This window comes from Empidonax traillii, unplaced genomic scaffold, assembly GCF_003031625.1.
Source record: "Empidonax traillii isolate 1590-97213 ecotype Southwest subspecies unplaced genomic scaffold, ASM303162v1 scaffold442:size488032, whole genome shotgun sequence".
Taxonomy (NCBI): domain Eukaryota; kingdom Metazoa; phylum Chordata; class Aves; order Passeriformes; family Tyrannidae; genus Empidonax; species Empidonax traillii.
Genome location: NW_020955635.1, coordinates 75,299 through 93,643, shown reverse-complemented (window position 1 = coordinate 93,643; position 18,345 = coordinate 75,299). Strand labels below are relative to the sequence as shown.

The window sequence follows — 18,345 nt, the reverse complement described above, 5'->3', positions numbered from 1 at the left end:
TTCAAAGATTACTAAAATTCCACTTTCCTGCTTAGATTATTGTGAATACATGGAGAGTATTACCTGATTTTCCCACTTCCTACAAAGAGACTTCCCAGTTGCAGGTGTGAGGTTTCTGTGCTTGTGTGTTCACCTGGTATCAGATTTGTTAAGTTGCTGTGCAATTTAACCAACTTATTACCCACATTTTCTCTTCCAGCTCCAAGGGAGACTCAACGTGTTCCTTCTAAACCTAAAACTTCACCCAAACCCCATATCCCACAAGCCAAAGATGGTAAAGTGCTTTATGATTATTTCTAATTCAGTTTATATTGGATTGAAATGTATTTCTGAGCAGCTGTTTAGTTACCTGAGCCAGTTAAAACACACTGGGGTTCTGTTCTGCTGCGCTCAGCAATTTATTTGCAGTTTATTTGCTAGGTATTTTTCATCATGCTAAAGAATAAATCTCTGTTACTTCAGGGCAACAGGATGAGAATAATTTGTAACAGTCAGATTAACTGTGCTAACTAAAGCAAATACCAAGCAGTTAAAGTATGCACTGTGGCTACTTGGGTGGTACAATTATTTCCCCTACCTACTTTGCATTGTTAGAATAAATATGTTATGTTTCCTTTTTAATTAACAATCACTTAATTTCATGACATTATTATTTTCTGCATGAGAGAGTAAATGGCCCAGTACATAGTTAGTATTTGTTTATAAATATTTACTGGCATTAATGATCACTTAATCTGTATTCCAAAATACCGGATTTTTATGTCATTACATGAGTGCAGTTGAATTCAGTAGTAGAAAGGAAAAATTACTTTCTGTCCCCTGCTATTCAGTTTGTAACATCAGCAGAAAATTGCAAGGGTATCAAATATTAACATAGGTTAATATTTTGGTAAATGTGAAAAATGTAATGATAATGAATTCAATGAAGATCTTTAAATTGTAGACATGAGGCAATATTTTTTTAAATCTGATTTTACCTATTAGATGTGATTATCTCATCTAGAAAACAAAAGCAACAAAATCCTTGTCCTCTCATAATTTTTTAACTGTGACAGATGATTATAAAACATCATTTCCAAATTATAACTTAAAATGCAGCTTCTATGAACTCAGCTTTTACTTCTGTGATCATTTCTCATTATTATGGTAGTCTGTCCTTCTCAAATATGATTAATGGTTTTGTCACACAAATGTTACAAGCTTGTACTGTTCTGTATTTAAAAAACAAAACAAAAACCACAACAACTTATTGTTTCTTCAAGAATCTGTAATGTATAGAACCTTTTCTACAGCATCATCCCCTTATCTTGTGATTGTCTTAAAAGATCAAAAGAATTCTTTTCTTTTTGATTGTAATCCATAAAGAAAAATTGACACAGAGAGGGATACCAACAATTTCACATCCTCATGGCTCCTAAACACACAGATCCACACCAGTTTAGAACTGAATAATATGATTGTGCAACACAATACACGATAGTGCTCTTTAATAATATGGCATCCAGTAAACAAGCAAGTAGTCTCTGACTCTAACTCTCTATATAAATTGCATTTGAGACACACCCAAAAAGGAAGAGATTTTTGTCTCTAGAAAGCCATATTTGAATAACATTTCTTGGATAAGATTTTTGGATATCTCATTGAAGTCCATGGGGGAACAAAGCTCACCTTATCTTGCAGATTACGCTGCTTTCTCAGAAACTTTTTTAAAGGTAACTGTTTCTGTATGAGGCAGTATACATAGCATATGATTCAGAAAGCAGTTTCTAGTCAAGTAGTACTAATTGGAAGGGGAGTTATTGTCTTTAATTTTCAAAATGTCTTCTATGTTTTGTTTCTCATACAGTCCTGGAATCCATAACATTTAGAACTGAGCAGCTAAAACCAACAATAGGTAACAATTTTACCCAGAGGGTGAATCACTTGAGGGCCATCACATTCAACTTTTCTCACAGTGTATGCTGAGCATCACAAGTATATCTTCATTGCACTCCACTGCCAAAATTTTTTGCTATTAAATTTCATCCTGTAAGGGGGTTTTTTTTGATGATTTTACACTAACAACTCATAATCATCTTTTCTGGGCTTTTTCCCCACACAGATGTGTTCTGTAAAGTGGACAGAAACACCACAATCTACCTCTGACTACTTGTCTCTGTACTCGGATTCTATCATGTGCTGCTTCACCTTTTATATTGGTCCATCCATAGTGGCCTTGTTCTGTGTTATCCTGTTACAGAGGTTCTCCATCAGCGCTCTTTTTTCATGTACCTGGCTTTCATATTTCTCCATTACTCAAGTTTTTTTGTTTCCAGAGTGTCCCAATGGCATATATTCTTTTTTAATATTATGTCTTCTGTCAGTATCAGTTCTTGAAATGATTTCTTTTTTCAGTTCCCAAAGAACCACAGCATGTTCCCTCCAAACCCCGAACATCGCCAAGCTCAGAGATGTCACAAACAAAACATGGTAAGTACGTTGTTTCTTTATCTTATCATACTGATATGTGTGTCTTATGAAACCTACTGTGATCAGTGGAGCTTCAGATTTATATGTAACCCTTGGGCATATATTCCTTGTGTGATAAAATTGTGGAATTTATAAGAAACCTAGTAAGTTTAAAATCTCTGTCTACAGTTCTTTGTTACATTTAAAGTCACTGCAATAGTGGGCATTTTCTGTGCAATTCTCAGTGACAATAGGTCTTTTCTGTGTGAATTTGCTTGTGTTTTGGTGAAAGTGAAAAGGAGGGGTGTCATTTTATTTAGTTAAGGATGGAGAAAGTAAGTCACGCAACTCATACTAGCTGTTGCATGAGGCACTGTAGAGGGTTGACCTTAGCCAGCAACTAAGCACACACTAGCCACTTGCTCATTCCACCTCACAGTGGTTTAGGGGAGAGAATCAGAGAAGCAGAAGTGAGAAAAAAAATTGTAACTCAAGACAAAGACAGTTTAGCAATCGAAGGATAAAAAAATTGGGGGTCGGGGGGAAGTGGAAACCAAGTGAAAACTTGGCGGAAACCGCCCACCACATCCCACTAGGAGACCAGTGCCAATCTAGGAGCAATGGGTCCTCAGGAAAGTTTTGTTGCCAAACATAACATTATCCGAGGGGCAATATCCCTTTGGTCAGTTTGGTTCAGCCATCCTGGATGTGTTCCCTCCTGGCATCTTGCCCACCCCAACCTACTTGCTTGGGGGCAGAGTTAAAAACAGAGAACTCCTTGATGCTGTAACAAGCGATAATGAGCAATAGCCAAAACACTGGTATGTTATCAACACTTTCTTGGTCACAAATCTAAAACAGAGCCCCACAGGGGCTGCTGTGAAGAAAATAGACTCTATCCCACCTGGACCCAGTATGGGTATCTGAAGTATATGAAGTATTAGATGGTGTTGCTGAAAAAAATGGGCAGAGAAATGGCAACTTGGGTTCCTTTTCCCCCCAGTAAATCTGCAGCTATTGTTTGGGAAAAAAACCCCACAAACCTTGAAATAACTCAGGAAAGTGTACAAAGATGAAGGTGAAAAACCACCCACAGTTTCTTTGCGGCTTTTTTCAAAAGCTTCGGATTTATATTTGGAGTCTGTTTTGTATTAGAGCTATTAGCTTGAACTGGAGGCAATTCTGAGCAGCACAATGCTCTGAAGTGTTGAATTTCAGGGAGAAGTGACCATCTGTCATCAGCTGTAGCAGGGATGGTATGGTTATTTTGGAGACAGTGATTGTAACATTTTTATTGTTCCTGATAATCCTTGGTTTTGTTGTTTTATTTTGCTAATACAGTTCTGGAACCAATTAAGTTTAGAACTGAGAAACCGAAGTCAACAATAGGTAATGACGCTTTCTTGTTTGAGTAGTCATATTTTCTTTCTTCTTCAGCGCAAATCTTTAAGAGTAGACCTACAAAACTTTGTCACCTTTCTTTGCATGTTCCTTAATAATTTAACAGTCAAAGTTCTCTCTCACTTTTTTTTATTTTCTGCACAATAATTGAGGAAATCCCTTGTTCCTTTCAAGTTGCTATGCACAGAACATAGGGCAATTTTCTTCAATATTTAATGATAAGAGGCAGAAGGTAGATGAGAACAGGACCCTAACTTTTATGTCCTCAGTCATACTGTAGATGAGGCATGGTTTCCATTGGTCATATGGTTTGGGCAGGCAGAGCTGCAAGGTGCAAGCTTGCTTTCTCTGCTTCCCTTTCCCCTCTAGTTTATGAAATGAAATTCAGTCCATCATAGAGGACTAAAAAAAATAATTCTGTTTCACTCGAACCTCAGCTTCAGTGATCTTGGGTCATATGATTGCTTGAAACAGATCCATTTGACTAAGGCATTTTTATCACTTGAATCTGGCATTGTGAATCACTCCAGGACAATCTCCATTACACAGCAGTGGTGTCTTTGTATTTGGGGCTACTTATTCTGTTTTCTTCTTCTTTTATATTTTAATTCCTCTTAAACTGAATTCTATCACAAGCTTAATTGATGTTTTGTCACAGAAGATTATTTCTTTTTTCTATAATCTGATTTTGTTTAAAAAAATCTCTCTTTTGCACCACTTCCATAAGAATACCTTTGGTTCCAATCTTTGTTTGGTTTTTATTGACTGTTACGGGTGGTAGTTGACACTGATACCTTGGAAAACTTTAATAATGTTTAACCCAGTTTCTTTCTTTCAACTCCTAAAGATACCCGTCCAGGACCTTCCAGACCTAAAACTTCACCCAGTCCACGTGTTCCTCCAACTAGAGCAAGTAAGCTTATCAATGTTTTGCCCTTCAGTGTATGAAAGTTTCATCAGTTTGAAAATTTTCAAAATTGAGGAGTTCTTTGAGGGTACATGGGTACTTATTGAATAGACTGTGTTCCACTGTCATAATCCAATTTTGCTGTATAGCTGTCATGGAACAAGATGATCAGCTATATATTTATACATGTCAGTAACATAAAATGATAGATATGTGTGGGTCAACATTCACCTTGAACGCTTGCCCAAAGAAAAATTTGTATCTTCATTTCCACAGAGTGTGGCAGAAGTATACATATTTTTTAGTTACTCAGTTACAAGTGTAAAATTACAGTACTTTTCTGCACCCAAAACTTTGGAAATAGTTCTGTCTGCCTGAAAATTAATGATGAGTTTCCATGTTTCTTCTGCTTTGACTGCTTTGCTGCAGAATTTTTTTAATGCAAAGTTGATTTAAATGAGCAGTAGATTTTTGGAATATGAAACACTTGAGAAACACAATTAGGGGGAATGTTAGAACTACAACAGTTTACTCTGCAGGAAGTTCTGTTCAAAAAAGTTGAGAGGAGTGGAGAGTGAATCTGACACTGCACTATAAAACTCACTTTATTCTTTGCACTGACAAAATATTTATTGCCTTGACAGGAGATCTCTTTGTGATTGTTTTCAAATGACAGAAGTAATTTCTAAAAAAATTTTTAGTAGAAAATTAATCTCCTCTCAGGAAAACTCTGAAGACATATGCTGAATTATTAACCTCAACAACAAGTTCAAAACTTTGCACATCTTCACAGCTCCAAGAATTGTCATCCTCACTAGCATATTCAAAACTTTTCTCTCCTTCACAGGTCCAAAAGAAAGTCGACGAGTCACTTCCAAGCCCAGGGCATCACCAAGCCCAGATGTGCCACACACAAAAGCTGGTAAATACATTGTTGTTTTGTTGTGCTTGAATATTCAGGGTTTCTTTTGGATTATCCTTCCTCAGTGAATCAAGTGTTGATTAACATTTCTTCATATTACAAATACAATTTCTAATGATTATTATATAGGTATTTAAAGGAAGATAGAACTGATTTCTCTTTTTAATGTCTGAATTTTGGTGAATTGTCTATGCTTTTCAACCACATGGCAGCTATCACTGATAAAAAATCTCTATAGCAGGGTGAACAACATACAAACATTATAAGAAAAAGTTGGAAGAAATTGCATCTCTTTTGTGCTTACCAAAAGGTGCTTAGAGAAAAAACATATTTGAGGGCCTTTATGTATGACCCTAATAATATCTGTAACTCAAACCACTCATGTTTGTGTGACCTGGTAATATATAAGTATATAAATATACTTAATAGGGACTTAAATACTTGTGAACTGCCAAACCTCTGTAACTCCTAATGGTTCTGATAGTATCAGTTAAATATTATTTCGAGTGAATGTATATTCATTAATTTCACAAATAAATAATTTATCAGTAAAAAAGTATTCCAAATCGACAATAAATCAGTCATGTAAAGGGGAGTATTTTTACCCTTTTGCTTATATGTACTCTTTATTCTGTGTATCATCTTGTTTTTTATGAAGTTTTGGCACCTAGTACATTTACAGCTGAACAACAAAAGACAACAACAGGTAAATTTGTCACCTTAAGCTGGTCATGATTATTTCTTCCCTGCTCCTTGGACCAGTGTCTACATATCATTAGTCTGTTTTTCGCATCATCTCCTTGTGGTTTTGATTTGTTTTCTTTTGTACTTATTGAACTTAACTCTACTCTGTTTTGGGTATTGAAAGATTTCTAGCTGTTGTTTTATTGTCTTCGCCGAAAATTGCTTTCCCTGTCACATACACTGTAATTTCTTTGATACTTGTAGGAGACAAGCATGCCATGGGTATTGCAGTTATGAGCTTTGAGATACAGGTGGAAACATGTCCACTGTAGTTGTCTGTGCTCTTTCAGTTTTTGTTGCTTGACACCAGATTTGCTCACTTGATCAATTTTCCACCCATGTTTTCATTCATGATTTTCATTTCTCTTTAAATTCCTGTATGTATATACTCTTGATTTTTCAGTCTCTTATGCAGGGATTGGTTTTGTTAGCAAGCATGACACATGCAGTGCCTGTAAGTGAAACCTGTCTAATTTCTGAAAAGTATAAATCCCTAAAACAGATTTTTTTTTTCCAGCTCCTAAAGCACCACAATATATTCCCTTTAAACCTAGAGCAACTCCCATCCCAGATGCTCCACACAGGAAGCCTGGTAAATTATCTGGTCTTTTGTCAAGGTTAATAATTGAGCAACTGCTTTGTGGGTGGGCAGTGGGGGGAGTTGTGATCAGTGCCTTTGCTGTTATCTAGGCATCATTCTAGCTTAAGAAACCTCTGCAGTGCTGCAATTAAGTTCTACCACTGATGGCAACTTCAGCAGTTAGAGTGGGTTTTTTTATCTTATGCAGATATTACCAGAAGAAATAGTAGTGACATATGTGCCTTAATCAAGGATAAAAAGTTATCCACAGCTTTTATCTGAGCAACACACTTCAATAGTTTGCACTGTGTTTCTGAAGCTCTTATGAGAGAAACCTTTTAAAGTTTGTTGCGTTGCTTTTTCTTTATATACACATTTCTGTCCAGATTAGACTGAGCATATCCTTCCATTATATTTTGATTAGGTGACTCCCCATCAATACATCTAGCTGATCTATGATGACCAGTGATTTCACTGAAGGGTTGTTACTGTTGTTTCATAACCATAAATTTCTAAGGGTAAATACCCATTGCTGTTCCCTTTCCTGGTGTTTATAGTATAGTGCTGAAAGGTTTTTTTAGGGAAGTGGGAGGGAAAGGGAGATTCTCTTCATTATTCAGATAATTTATTGACATTTTTTCCAACAGAAATCTTTCCAACTTTTGATGAACCAGATACTACTATGATTCCTCGTATTCCTGAAAGAACAAGGGCAACATTGGGTAATCGCATATTTCATAAATAATTATTTTTCATTCTTTCTAGAGCAGATCGTCTTAGAGAGAACTCATTACATTTTATTAAAAACTCATAATGAAATTTTGCTCTGCTTCTAGATGCTTACTTGCTTTTTGGTCTTGAGAAGGGTAATAACGGATGAGTCCATTTACTTTCAAAGGTTTTTCTGCCTCATCTTCTATCCCTTCTAGTCAGGATGATTCAATTCCTCCAAATGTTATCTGTTTTCCAGTAAAAGGGGATTTCATTTAAAGAGAGGTAACAATTCTTTTGACTTCTTCATCTGAAGTATGGATAATGTCATTCTAAAATACTCTTCTTCTTCACTCCTGTTGTTGTTTAACCACAGCCAGCAACCAAGCCCCTCCTCAGCCACCTGCTCACTCTCCCACCAGCAGGATCAGGGAGAGAACTGGAAGGATAAAAGCTAGAAGACTCGTGGGTTGAGATAAAGACAGTTTAACAGGGGAAGCAAAAGCCACACACACAGGCAAAGAAAAACAAAGAATTAATTCCCTGCTTCCCATGGGCAGGCAGGTGTTCAGCCATCTCCAGGAGAGCAGGGCCCCATCACGCGTAAGAGCTACTTGGGAAGACAAACACCATCATTCCAAACTTCCCCTTCCTCCTTCATCCCCCCAGCTTTATATACTAAGCATGATGTCATATGGCCTGGAATATCAAGAACCGTTTGGGTGATACTCTCAGGCACATGGTGTGACTCTCAGGGATGGTCCTGTGTGGGGCTAAGGGTTGGACTTGATGATCCTTGTGAGTCCCTTCCAACTCAGCATATCCTGTGATTCTGGGATCCCCTTGGTCAGTTTGGGTCACCTGTCCTGTCTGTGTCGCTCCCAACCTCCCATGCATCTCTATATTATCAATCCTGTGTTCAGCACAAATCCAAAACACAGCCCCACACCAGCCACTGTGAAGAAAATTAACTCTTCCCCAGCTGAAACCAGCACAACTCCTCATGATATAATTTTACAAGAGAAAATTATAAGGTATCAACTATAGCATAAAGTATACAGACCAGCTATGTGACCCTCTAAATCCAATACTAGTTCTAAAACTACTGTCTTCACTAACTTCTAGTCAATCCATGCTGGGAAAACTTGCTTAAATATATGAAACATTGTCTGACTATTCTTTCTTCCTAACTGAATTTCATATGTGGACCAATTAAGGGTCACTGAATCCAAGCAGTATTGGGCAGTGGTAGTATTGCTTGAGCAATCTTTGCTAATAATCAGTTCTCTGTCTCCAGTTTCAGGCAGACATTGACCCTGATTTTGTGAAAATGAAATGATACCATTAATGAAATATTATTAGCTATTTAATAATCTTAAAATTATGGGTTTTTTTTTTTCTTTTTAAGGAATGGGAAATTAGAAACGCTTTTCATCATGTCTCTAGTTTAATATATATTCCCTGTGTGCATTGACACTTAGGTTAGTATTCAATCAATATCTCTTTATAGAGCTCTATGAAGTATGTGCCCTGCTGTACACATCTAGGGCTACCTGGTGCAATATTTGTATGCAGAAAATTGATTCTTCAGAACAAGGGGGATGAAGAATGCACAGGCTAAGGCATTTGGAACACTAATGTTAGCGTGGACCATGGACTAGCAAGGGCTAAGATAACCTTTTTCAGTAAATGATTCCTACTTTTTTTTTACAAGAATTTTTAACTGAAGAGTGTGAAGATAACAACATTAAGTCATACCCACATAAGAGCAAAAAAGTTAATTTATAAATCAAGTTTGATACAAAGGGCCCACTGAAAAATAGAACCTATCCTCAGATACTCATGTATGGGAGATGAGGAAGAGGTAGACTGCTACTGACTGGTTTTGTCCCATTACTTTACAGTGTGATGTTCATGACTATATTCTTCACTTCTTGATGCAAAACTAGAAATTAGTATATATAATTTTTTAGAAGCGTGCTTGCGCAATTGGCCATTTAACTTGTTTTCCTTTCTTTGCAGGAATTCCAACTGATTGATTTTCAGCTTTACCCTTGCATAATTTGCCTTATTACAGATCAGACTGTATTTATGTTCCTTGTGTGCTATGAAAGCAGTGTGTTTTTTAATTGTTGCTCTGGATGCTGTTTTTTTATTTCAGTTCCAACTGAAAAACAGTTCATTCATACCAAACCAAAACCAACTGAAAAACCGAGAGTGCCACACACCAAACCTGGTAATGGAGTCATTCTTTTAAATTTGTCTGCTTGAGTTTAATCATTCTTTCCCTTGGCCTCAGACTTTGTGCTTCTTAACAGAATTATTCATAGCCAGTTGTTTGCTGAAGCGGATGCATTACACTTAAGACAATCAAACCAAAGTATATCAAAACTACACTAAAAATAATAGCAAGATATGTAATATAAAATAAAAAATGTTTTCCCTCCTTTCTATTACACATAGCAAATGATGACTAGAATGTAGTGATGTGGGTATTGACAAATTTCAGTGTCTATGTAGACTGAGTTGTCTCTGATTACTTCCTGGTAATCAGGGATGCTTCTCTGTGACCACTTCTTTTCTTTTCTTTTCATAAAATGCAACAGAATTCCTTTGTAACATGCTTGTACCGTTAGCAACTTACATTTTGCTCTGAAACAAAATTAGCTTTAAAAATAGTTACAAGAGGCTACGTGGCTTCCCATTTTTGTTATTAAGAGAAGGTATATCAGAAGTTAATAGAAGGATAACTATATTTGTCAGCAGTTGACTTTCAAGATATTCTGTTACTCCTTAGCTTAGGGCATTTTGCAAGTTTTAGAAATAGTGTAAATGCTACTTTGTTTCTATTACAGATAAATATTCTAAGATTCTTCACATTCTCTCTTTGACAGCAATACGTCAGACAACTCCACAACCAATTATTACAAAATCTACTACTACCACTGGGCATTCAAAGGCAACAATGGGTAAATAAATTTTCTTAAAGTTAAGATGCAGGTATTTCTCAATTTTTCAATTGAGAAATATCTAGAGAACATAGATGGGTATTTATATAACACAGTTTCACTATCCTTCATTCTGCTACCACATGCATGTACCTTAGTATAGAGGATTCTCATTTCTATTTTAGATATAAAGCAAAAATAGCCTACAGCTTATGTTGGGTCAAAAATCTGTATTTGTCAGATCTCCAACTAAATTCAATGCCTGATTTTTCTTTTAGACCAAGAATTTCAGCCACTAACTCAACTTATCCTACAGCACACTGCCGGGACTTTTCTGTGTTTTGGATAGTCATTTTGTTTCAGGTTCCAGAAAGCTGTGGAATTGTTATTGTCTTTTTTTCAGGCATTTGAGGCATGCATTTTCTGTGGGCTAAATATGGCGTTGGATCATGACTGCTGAAGAACACAATAATAATCTTTTTCCTTTTCTTTCAGCTCCAAAAGAAACACTACTCATTCCTTCCAAACCCAAAACATCTGTCTGGCCAGAAGTACCACAAACTAAACCTGGTAATTTACAGTTTGTAACTTTAGAAGTGTTATTGTGGCACTGCCTTAGTTACATTTTCGGCTGTCCCTGAGTACTCCAGTCATGGGACATGCATAATAAGTAGACAGAAACTGGTATCATAGTTCAGCTGAGAGTATGTTAATAAATTATAGGAAACTGCATGCCCAAGAATTGCATCAGTTTCCATGGAGAGCAGCTGGATGGCCTTAGCAGCCATTAAAAATGTGAGGAATTCAATTAATTTTAATAAAAATATATTTCTGTGGTCACATTCACAAAGTTCTTTTTTTTTTTTGGGTGATTTAATACCCAAATACATTTGATTCAGTTTCTCAATTGCTTTTGAAAGTTGAGTTTCAGAATCTCAGTCCCAGATAGTTAGATGCTAAGAGTACAAGCATCTTCAGCACACTGACTTCTTGCAGCAACCTCAGTAGATTCAGGGATGCACAGTTACAATGAAGGATGGTGATACCTCAGTTTTACCCTGAGTGTGAAGTATTTCAATAAAAATTGCCAAGTAGGAAGGTTATAGGAGAAAAATACAGTTAGGGAAGGAATCACAACATGGTTATAAGAAAGAGGAGCTCCTAATCTTTCTTCCTCTCTGGTCTAACAACTGAACTGATAATATTTTAATTCAAGGCAAATCGCTTAATGAATAGTTATAAAATTTTACACACAAACACACACACACTTCTTCCTCTTATACTTGTACTTTTTTCTCATAGCCAAAAAAGAATTTAAGCAGAGACCCTATTCATTCAAGAGCTTATATATACATGCGTATATACTATATATACATATGTATTACTATGACCATCAAACTGAACAGTTCATGAAGAAGATTTCTTTTCTGAATGCCTTATTTTGAAAGGCTGTTAAGTAACCAAGTTAGATTCAAAGTCTCGGTTGAATAATAGCTATTTCCAATCATGTCATAATTAACAAGTGCCATCTTTTGGTACCACTACAAAGTCAGTTTTAGGGAAAGACTTTTAGAAGGCAGAATTTAGAGGTTTATTCTTTGCTTTTTAAGGTTTAAATCATTATAGTTGTGTATGTGCAAAACAAACTACTGTTAGGAAAAACTGTAAACAAATGTTTACTGTTAAATACAAATGGCACTATTTAGCAACTGCTCTTTATGTTAGTAAGTAGGTTGTTTTCCAGCTTCCGTATTTTAACCTTATTTCTGAAAGACAAAGAGACGTAGTGTGTGTCTCTGCCTGCCAGTCTGTCCTTTTCATTCAGTAATTTAGATGTCTTTCAGTAAATTCAATCAAATTTGCATGAGGTCTGAAAGATACTACAAGCTTTTAGAAATGTTTTATGGAAGTGTAAGTTAATATACTAAGTATGAAAAAGACCAAAGACTGTCAGAACTCCACCTTCAGGGTATTTGTTCTGGAGTTAGTGGGGGCCCAGCAGAATAGTTGCACTGTCTGGCTGTCAGCATGAAAATACATCCAGACTAATCAGAACATGTTTCTGTCTCATATCTGTTAAAATTGTCTTAGCAGATGCGTCGATAGGTTTTTAGGAAACAATGGAGACAGATCCTTTGTGAAATCCAACTTCTTTAATTTCCCTTCTCACAGAACAATGGTTTATTTTTTATAGCTCCAAGGGCAACACACCTGGGATCAATTAACCTTGTAACAGTTCATGTTGTTGATGGGTCCAAAATACCTTTGGGTAATGAGAATATTATGTCAGTTTATTTTTCTTAAAGTTTTACTTTCTCTGCTTTTGCTATATAGCTAAACTTACACTTTAATCAACAGAAATACCTCAATGTATCATGTTCATTTGTTAGTTACATTCCAGTGCATGTACAAAATATTGCTGGTTTTCGTTTTCCAGGCATTTTTCTTCTTCATGAAATCTCTTCTATAAATAGTACTTCATGTACAAAACTGAGGAGTCATGTAAAAAGGCATTGCCTGATCATCTTTTTCTGATTTTTGTCTGACTTACTAATGATATATATCTTCCTAGTCTTGAAAAGTCTTTTTCCCATATAAAAGCATGATTTTTGGTCATGTTTCTAGTACTGACTCTTTCTGTTTATGATCTGCACAAAGATAGTTTGAATTTCCTTTCCACCTGTAATTTCTTATGTTTAAAAAGGAAATAATTTGCACTTGATAAGCAGTAATATCTCCATTTTCAGTTCCCAATGAAACATACTACATTTCACCCAAGCCCAAAATTGCTCAAGCAACTGAAATCCCATGGTTCGATACAGGTAATTTTTAAGATTTTCTTAAGTTGTTGTATTGAGAGTCTGTAAATCTGAAGTAAAATCAGTACTGTTTAATGGTCAGTTCATTATTACCTTTAAAACTGTTTCAAATACATAATGCGAAAATTTGTTTTCCCCCTCATCAAATATTTTTATTGCTTTGAAAATTGGGTTTAATCAGTATTGCATCAAACATGATATGAAGCTTTGAGACTCTACGATGTATAGTGCTGTGAACATTGATGTAACTAACTTCCACCATTTACCTTATCAAATCTAACTCTGTAAAGCTTTTCCCAAATCCAAAAGTCAAAACTGAGCAATATGTTCCGTACTGCATAAGTGTTTTCTCTGATGCTTCAGAGAGCCTGGACTAAGTGTTATGGATAGAATGGTTATTAGATTTGAATATCAAATAGCCAGCTCTATTTATTTAAAAAGCTGACTTACAGAGGTTGACAACTGTGCAAAAGACAATAGTGACTACTGCTTACGCTTTCAGTGTGATTCACACAGATACTGTAGCAACTACCATATCAAAATTATTTTGCAAGTGAAAGGCAACAGTAAGAAAAGGTTGAAGGCTTCTGATTTCAGCCTTGATGATGACACTGTGCTTCAACTGCCTTACACAGTGTTTGCAATGAATGCTTCTGGTTGTTTTCTCAGCAATAACTCACTGTTTCATGGTTTAATCCAAGTATTTGATTTGGGGGCTTCCAGTGTGGTGTTTTATTTTGAGGTTTTTTGTTTGTTTGTTTTTTACAGAACCTAATTAAATGTCTTAAGGCCATGGATACCTTGCAGAGCTAACTCTGTATCCATATACAGTTGGGTAACTGGCTGTAAATATTTTATATCTTTTCCTAAACCTAAACATGAATGTAACTGGTCAGACTGCATGATAGAGTCATCTGACTGCTAAAGAAACTAGCATTTTCAACATGCATTTTGGATTGGAACTCATAGAACTCTCATATGTCCATTTTGCTGTATCACATTGGTGCATGGACCTTTTTTTTCTGGCAAACTGCACTGCACTATCAGTGTTCTTTTACACGTAACATTTAAGCAGAACCTTATTTCTTTCAGCACCTCATAAAACACGTCTCACTTCCGCAAGACCAAAGCCAACGGATAAATCACAGACCAGACCTGGTAATAATTGTTTATTCAATCTGGGATGGGGAGGAGATTAATTAATTAATTATTTTCATGTATTATCTGTGGAATTTCAAGTGTTGTTGGGAGAAAAAAAAAGGGTATTTTTTAATCAGTTGATAAGTCTAGAGGTAAAGCCTCTCCAAATCGGAAACCAAAACTGTGTGTGTCATCACAGCAGGTGTTACTTTTTCTTCTCTCGTGTGGGATTGTTGGCATCACACAGAAGCCTATTGGGTATTTTTCTCATGGAACTTATTTTTCTTCTTTCCCTTTTTTCTTTTTTAACTCTCTCACAGTTTTTAGAAAAACCACACTAGCACCAGCCAGAACAAAAGCACCTGGACTGCCACAGTGGATTATGCCAACAACAGGTAGAGCTGCGTTTTTTGGAGTTTTTTTTAACTTATCAGGAAAAGACATGAATGTGACCTCCTCAAATCCTCTTGAGCCCTGCAAAAAGTTTCATTGTGTTTTATTACAGAATTTAATTCCTCGGAGTACCATGTGGAATTGCTGCTACTGATCATGTTACAGAATTCCTGAGAGTCATTATGAAATAATACTGACAGTCTATGTGAACTTGCAGATAGATTATGTGGCTACTGTTTACTAATGTTTTCTAGATGTTAGGTCCAGGATAATTACTGAAAAACACTGTTGAAAAGGGTCACCCAGTTGTCTGAGACCAAATCAGGAGGCTTGGTAGGAAAGCCTTAGAGCCAGGTATCTTGCTAGCTGCTATCTATGCTTGTGATGTGTTCACACCAGACCAGTTCATACTCAGACCAAGCAGTATTTGAACTGTGAAGTATTCAGTAATGAATATTTCAGCATCAAAGAATTCCAAATTGATGGATGACAGAGGACGGGGAGGACTTCAGTTTACATGTCCTTACACACACAGATGACATACATCCCTAACCACATGGATTTATTAAAAATATGCATTTGGTTGGAGGGAAAATTGGTTGTCTTTTTTCAATTGTACCTGATTTTTCAATCCAATCAAAATAATGTTGTCAGTGCTAACTCATAAAGAATCCATAATTTTTTATTTAATAAAACATTAACTTATTACATCAATACAAACACTGTTGTTTTTTTAATACAGCCATTGGTTAATTAAATACAAAATTTTGAGATTATTCATCAACAAAGAAAGTTTAAAATAATACATAATATGAGTCAATAAATAAATAAATATAATACACATATTTAGAATAAACTTTTGGCGGTTCAGCCACTACTAATAGTGCTACTGTCCAATACCATTGTTTTTTGCTAGCTAGATTAGGACAACCTGAATGATACTCCATCTATTCTAAACATTTCTGTCTATTTAATGTTTCTCTCCAGTATCTTTGGCCATTTCATACCTGTTGCTGATCACAGAATGACATTAACTACTCTTTCCCATACATAATTTTGAGAAGCCCACCAAATTTTCAGAAATGGTAAAAACTCAGAAGAGATGGTTGTATATTTAAATTGAATTAAACTTAGCCTGTTTAGAGCATGACCTACTCTTCTGTCTGACACACAGAGTGAATGCCTTCATTAAACTTATGAGCTCTTCGACCTTTCATAGTCCTTCTGGGCAATGAAATGAGCCCATCACACTCCAGGACATCAGAGCCAGTTACAGTATTAAATGACCAATGTCAGTAGCTGTGGGTCAGAAAGCTTTGTTCTCTCCTTGTGTTGGAAGTCTTGTTATAAATGAGCTTTCTGATGTCTGATTCCTGAAAAAGGCAGAATGCACACAGGTCTCTGGGGGTGATCACATTATGAAATTATGCACAAATATACAATTATGTTAAACAGTATATTAAGCTCTTCTCTTCTCCTTTGTAGTGGTGAACTTGGCAGGGGTATGTTTAGGTTATATAAAAAGACCAACAAAAATGAATGCATGCTGAGCAAATCAGTAGTCTAAACATAATATTGAGCATATAAATTGTTACATGTAGTTTATCGTGCTTAATGCTGGTTTAGATGCTAAAGCACTCTTTTGAGCAATCTTATTCTAAATGCTCTTCTTGGTGTGCCCACCAGCTGTCATCATTTCCTTGTATTTATGGTAGTGCCCATTGCACAATTATAGAAGAGCTATAGCTTCCTTGTGGTAGATGATGTCAAAAGTCATCACAAGACTACTCCTTACTGTGCATGCTATATGTATTCACTGGAAAATAAATACTTTTTTTAGAATTCTTCTGCAAAATGATACTTACAGTAATATTTTCCATTGCCAAGTTACATAAGTCTTTTTTTCTCTAAGTTAAAGAAACATCCTGAAGATGTCATAACATTTTAAGGTATCCTGAGGATTTTTGGATCTGAGAAAGTTAATTTCTTCATGATGAAAATCTTATTTTCTATGGTTAGTTTATCAAAATACTTAACTTTTGATCTAAGCTGATCGGCCTCCTTAATTGGCCTGTAAGGAAAAATATGTTTTCAGGTTTACCTTTAGACATTTAATCTTTTATTCTTTCTCTGAAGAAGAGCACATTTCCTGAAGAGCCATGGTTACTCTGTTGTTTAAACACTAAGTTTAACTTTTAATTCCTTGCTGGACTGTCATTGCTGTTGACTGTACTCCATTCCTTCTTCCTGACTGGGCTCATTAGCCTCAGTGCAAAGATGTTTCACCCCATGGAGAATCTGCTTGGAAGCTGCAGGTTCCAGATGATAAGCAGTGGAATTTGTTTTTCCAGCATCAGCACACGGGATTGGGGCCAGTTTCCTGGCAGGCTTTTCAGTCTCCTGGCTAACTGTAGTGCCAGGTGGTAAACTTGACTGTGGAAAAGAGGCAGAGATTACCTCCTCATGACTAGCATTCATTTTAGGGTTTTTGCCAAATTTTAGCCATTTTCTCTAGAATATCATTTTATTCAGATGGCTTTTCATATTTATCTTAGTGTACATGACTTAGTTTACTGAGTTGTTTTTTAATTTATACCTAATCTTTTAAAAGCTGCTCCTGATCTATTGAACTTCCTGAAAAATGTCAGCAAACAACTTTTAAACAGCATTTCCATTTTCCTTGTGAAACAGAGAGATACTTGGTTTTCTTTATAATACCCATTATCTTTGTGTTTTATTTTCTTTTTATTTTTTAAACTACGGGTGTATCACCAGGTTCTAGAGGAGTTCAAGTATAAAGGTATTTTCAGTTTTGTTTTATCAAAGGCACTTTTTCCATTACTTCCCTTAAAATGAACCACTCCTCTGATGGTATTCCTACTATTAAAGACACAGGGGTTAGTTTAAAGGTGTTCCAGACCTCATGAATATTTCCAGTAATTGAAAAATTATCTGCTTCATGACATTAAAATTCTAGCGTAATGTCATAACAAATTGAGAACCATGTTATAAACCTATGAAATCTTTGGTTGAAGTGATTAAATTTTGTTGGAATAGGGTTGGAATTTGATAATTAATGTAAGACTGAGGCGTACTTTTTAATATATTAAATTTCACAGGTTTTTCATTATATCATGAGTAAGAGTGGGGAGGTCCCCACAAACATGATGAAGTTGCAATGCATCTTCTCACTGTACTATGTATACAGCTTTTGTAAAGCAAATATACTTATTTTGTATAGAGAAAGTATATTAACTTAGCATGTCTGGCTGTACTATAAATACCGGCATGTGAAACAGTTGTTCTGTACCAGGAGTTATGTTGATCTTTTT

General features: G+C 35.8%; 1 protein-coding gene across 4 annotated transcripts in view; it reads left to right on the top strand.

Annotated features, from left to right (window-relative positions):
- The window catches only part of ABI3BP (ABI family member 3 binding protein), a 143,101-nt gene that overhangs the window by 89,539 nt on the left and 35,217 nt on the right, over positions 1 to 18,345 (top strand). For 3 of the 4 annotated variants that reach the window (XM_027894791.1, XM_027894790.1, XM_027894788.1), the window contains 15 exons: positions 200 to 274; positions 1,847 to 1,894; positions 2,395 to 2,469; positions 3,790 to 3,837; positions 4,688 to 4,762; positions 5,604 to 5,678; positions 6,940 to 7,014; positions 7,650 to 7,724; positions 9,875 to 9,949; positions 10,608 to 10,682; positions 11,157 to 11,231; positions 12,856 to 12,930; positions 13,409 to 13,483; positions 14,573 to 14,638; positions 14,941 to 15,015. In XM_027894791.1, the coding sequence (XP_027750592.1) occupies positions 200 to 274; positions 1,847 to 1,894; positions 2,395 to 2,469; positions 3,790 to 3,837; positions 4,688 to 4,762; positions 5,604 to 5,678; positions 6,940 to 7,014; positions 7,650 to 7,724; positions 9,875 to 9,949; positions 10,608 to 10,682; positions 11,157 to 11,231; positions 12,856 to 12,930; positions 13,409 to 13,483; positions 14,573 to 14,638; positions 14,941 to 15,015 (1,062 nt within the window). Of the gene's footprint in view, positions 1 to 199; positions 275 to 1,846; positions 1,895 to 2,394; positions 2,470 to 3,786; positions 3,838 to 4,687; positions 4,763 to 5,603; positions 5,679 to 6,939; positions 7,015 to 7,649; positions 7,725 to 9,874; positions 9,950 to 10,607; positions 10,683 to 11,156; positions 11,232 to 12,855; positions 12,931 to 13,408; positions 13,484 to 14,572; positions 14,639 to 14,940; positions 15,016 to 18,345 lie in introns of all 4 variants that reach the window. The other variant, XM_027894789.1, reaches the window with a different exon arrangement.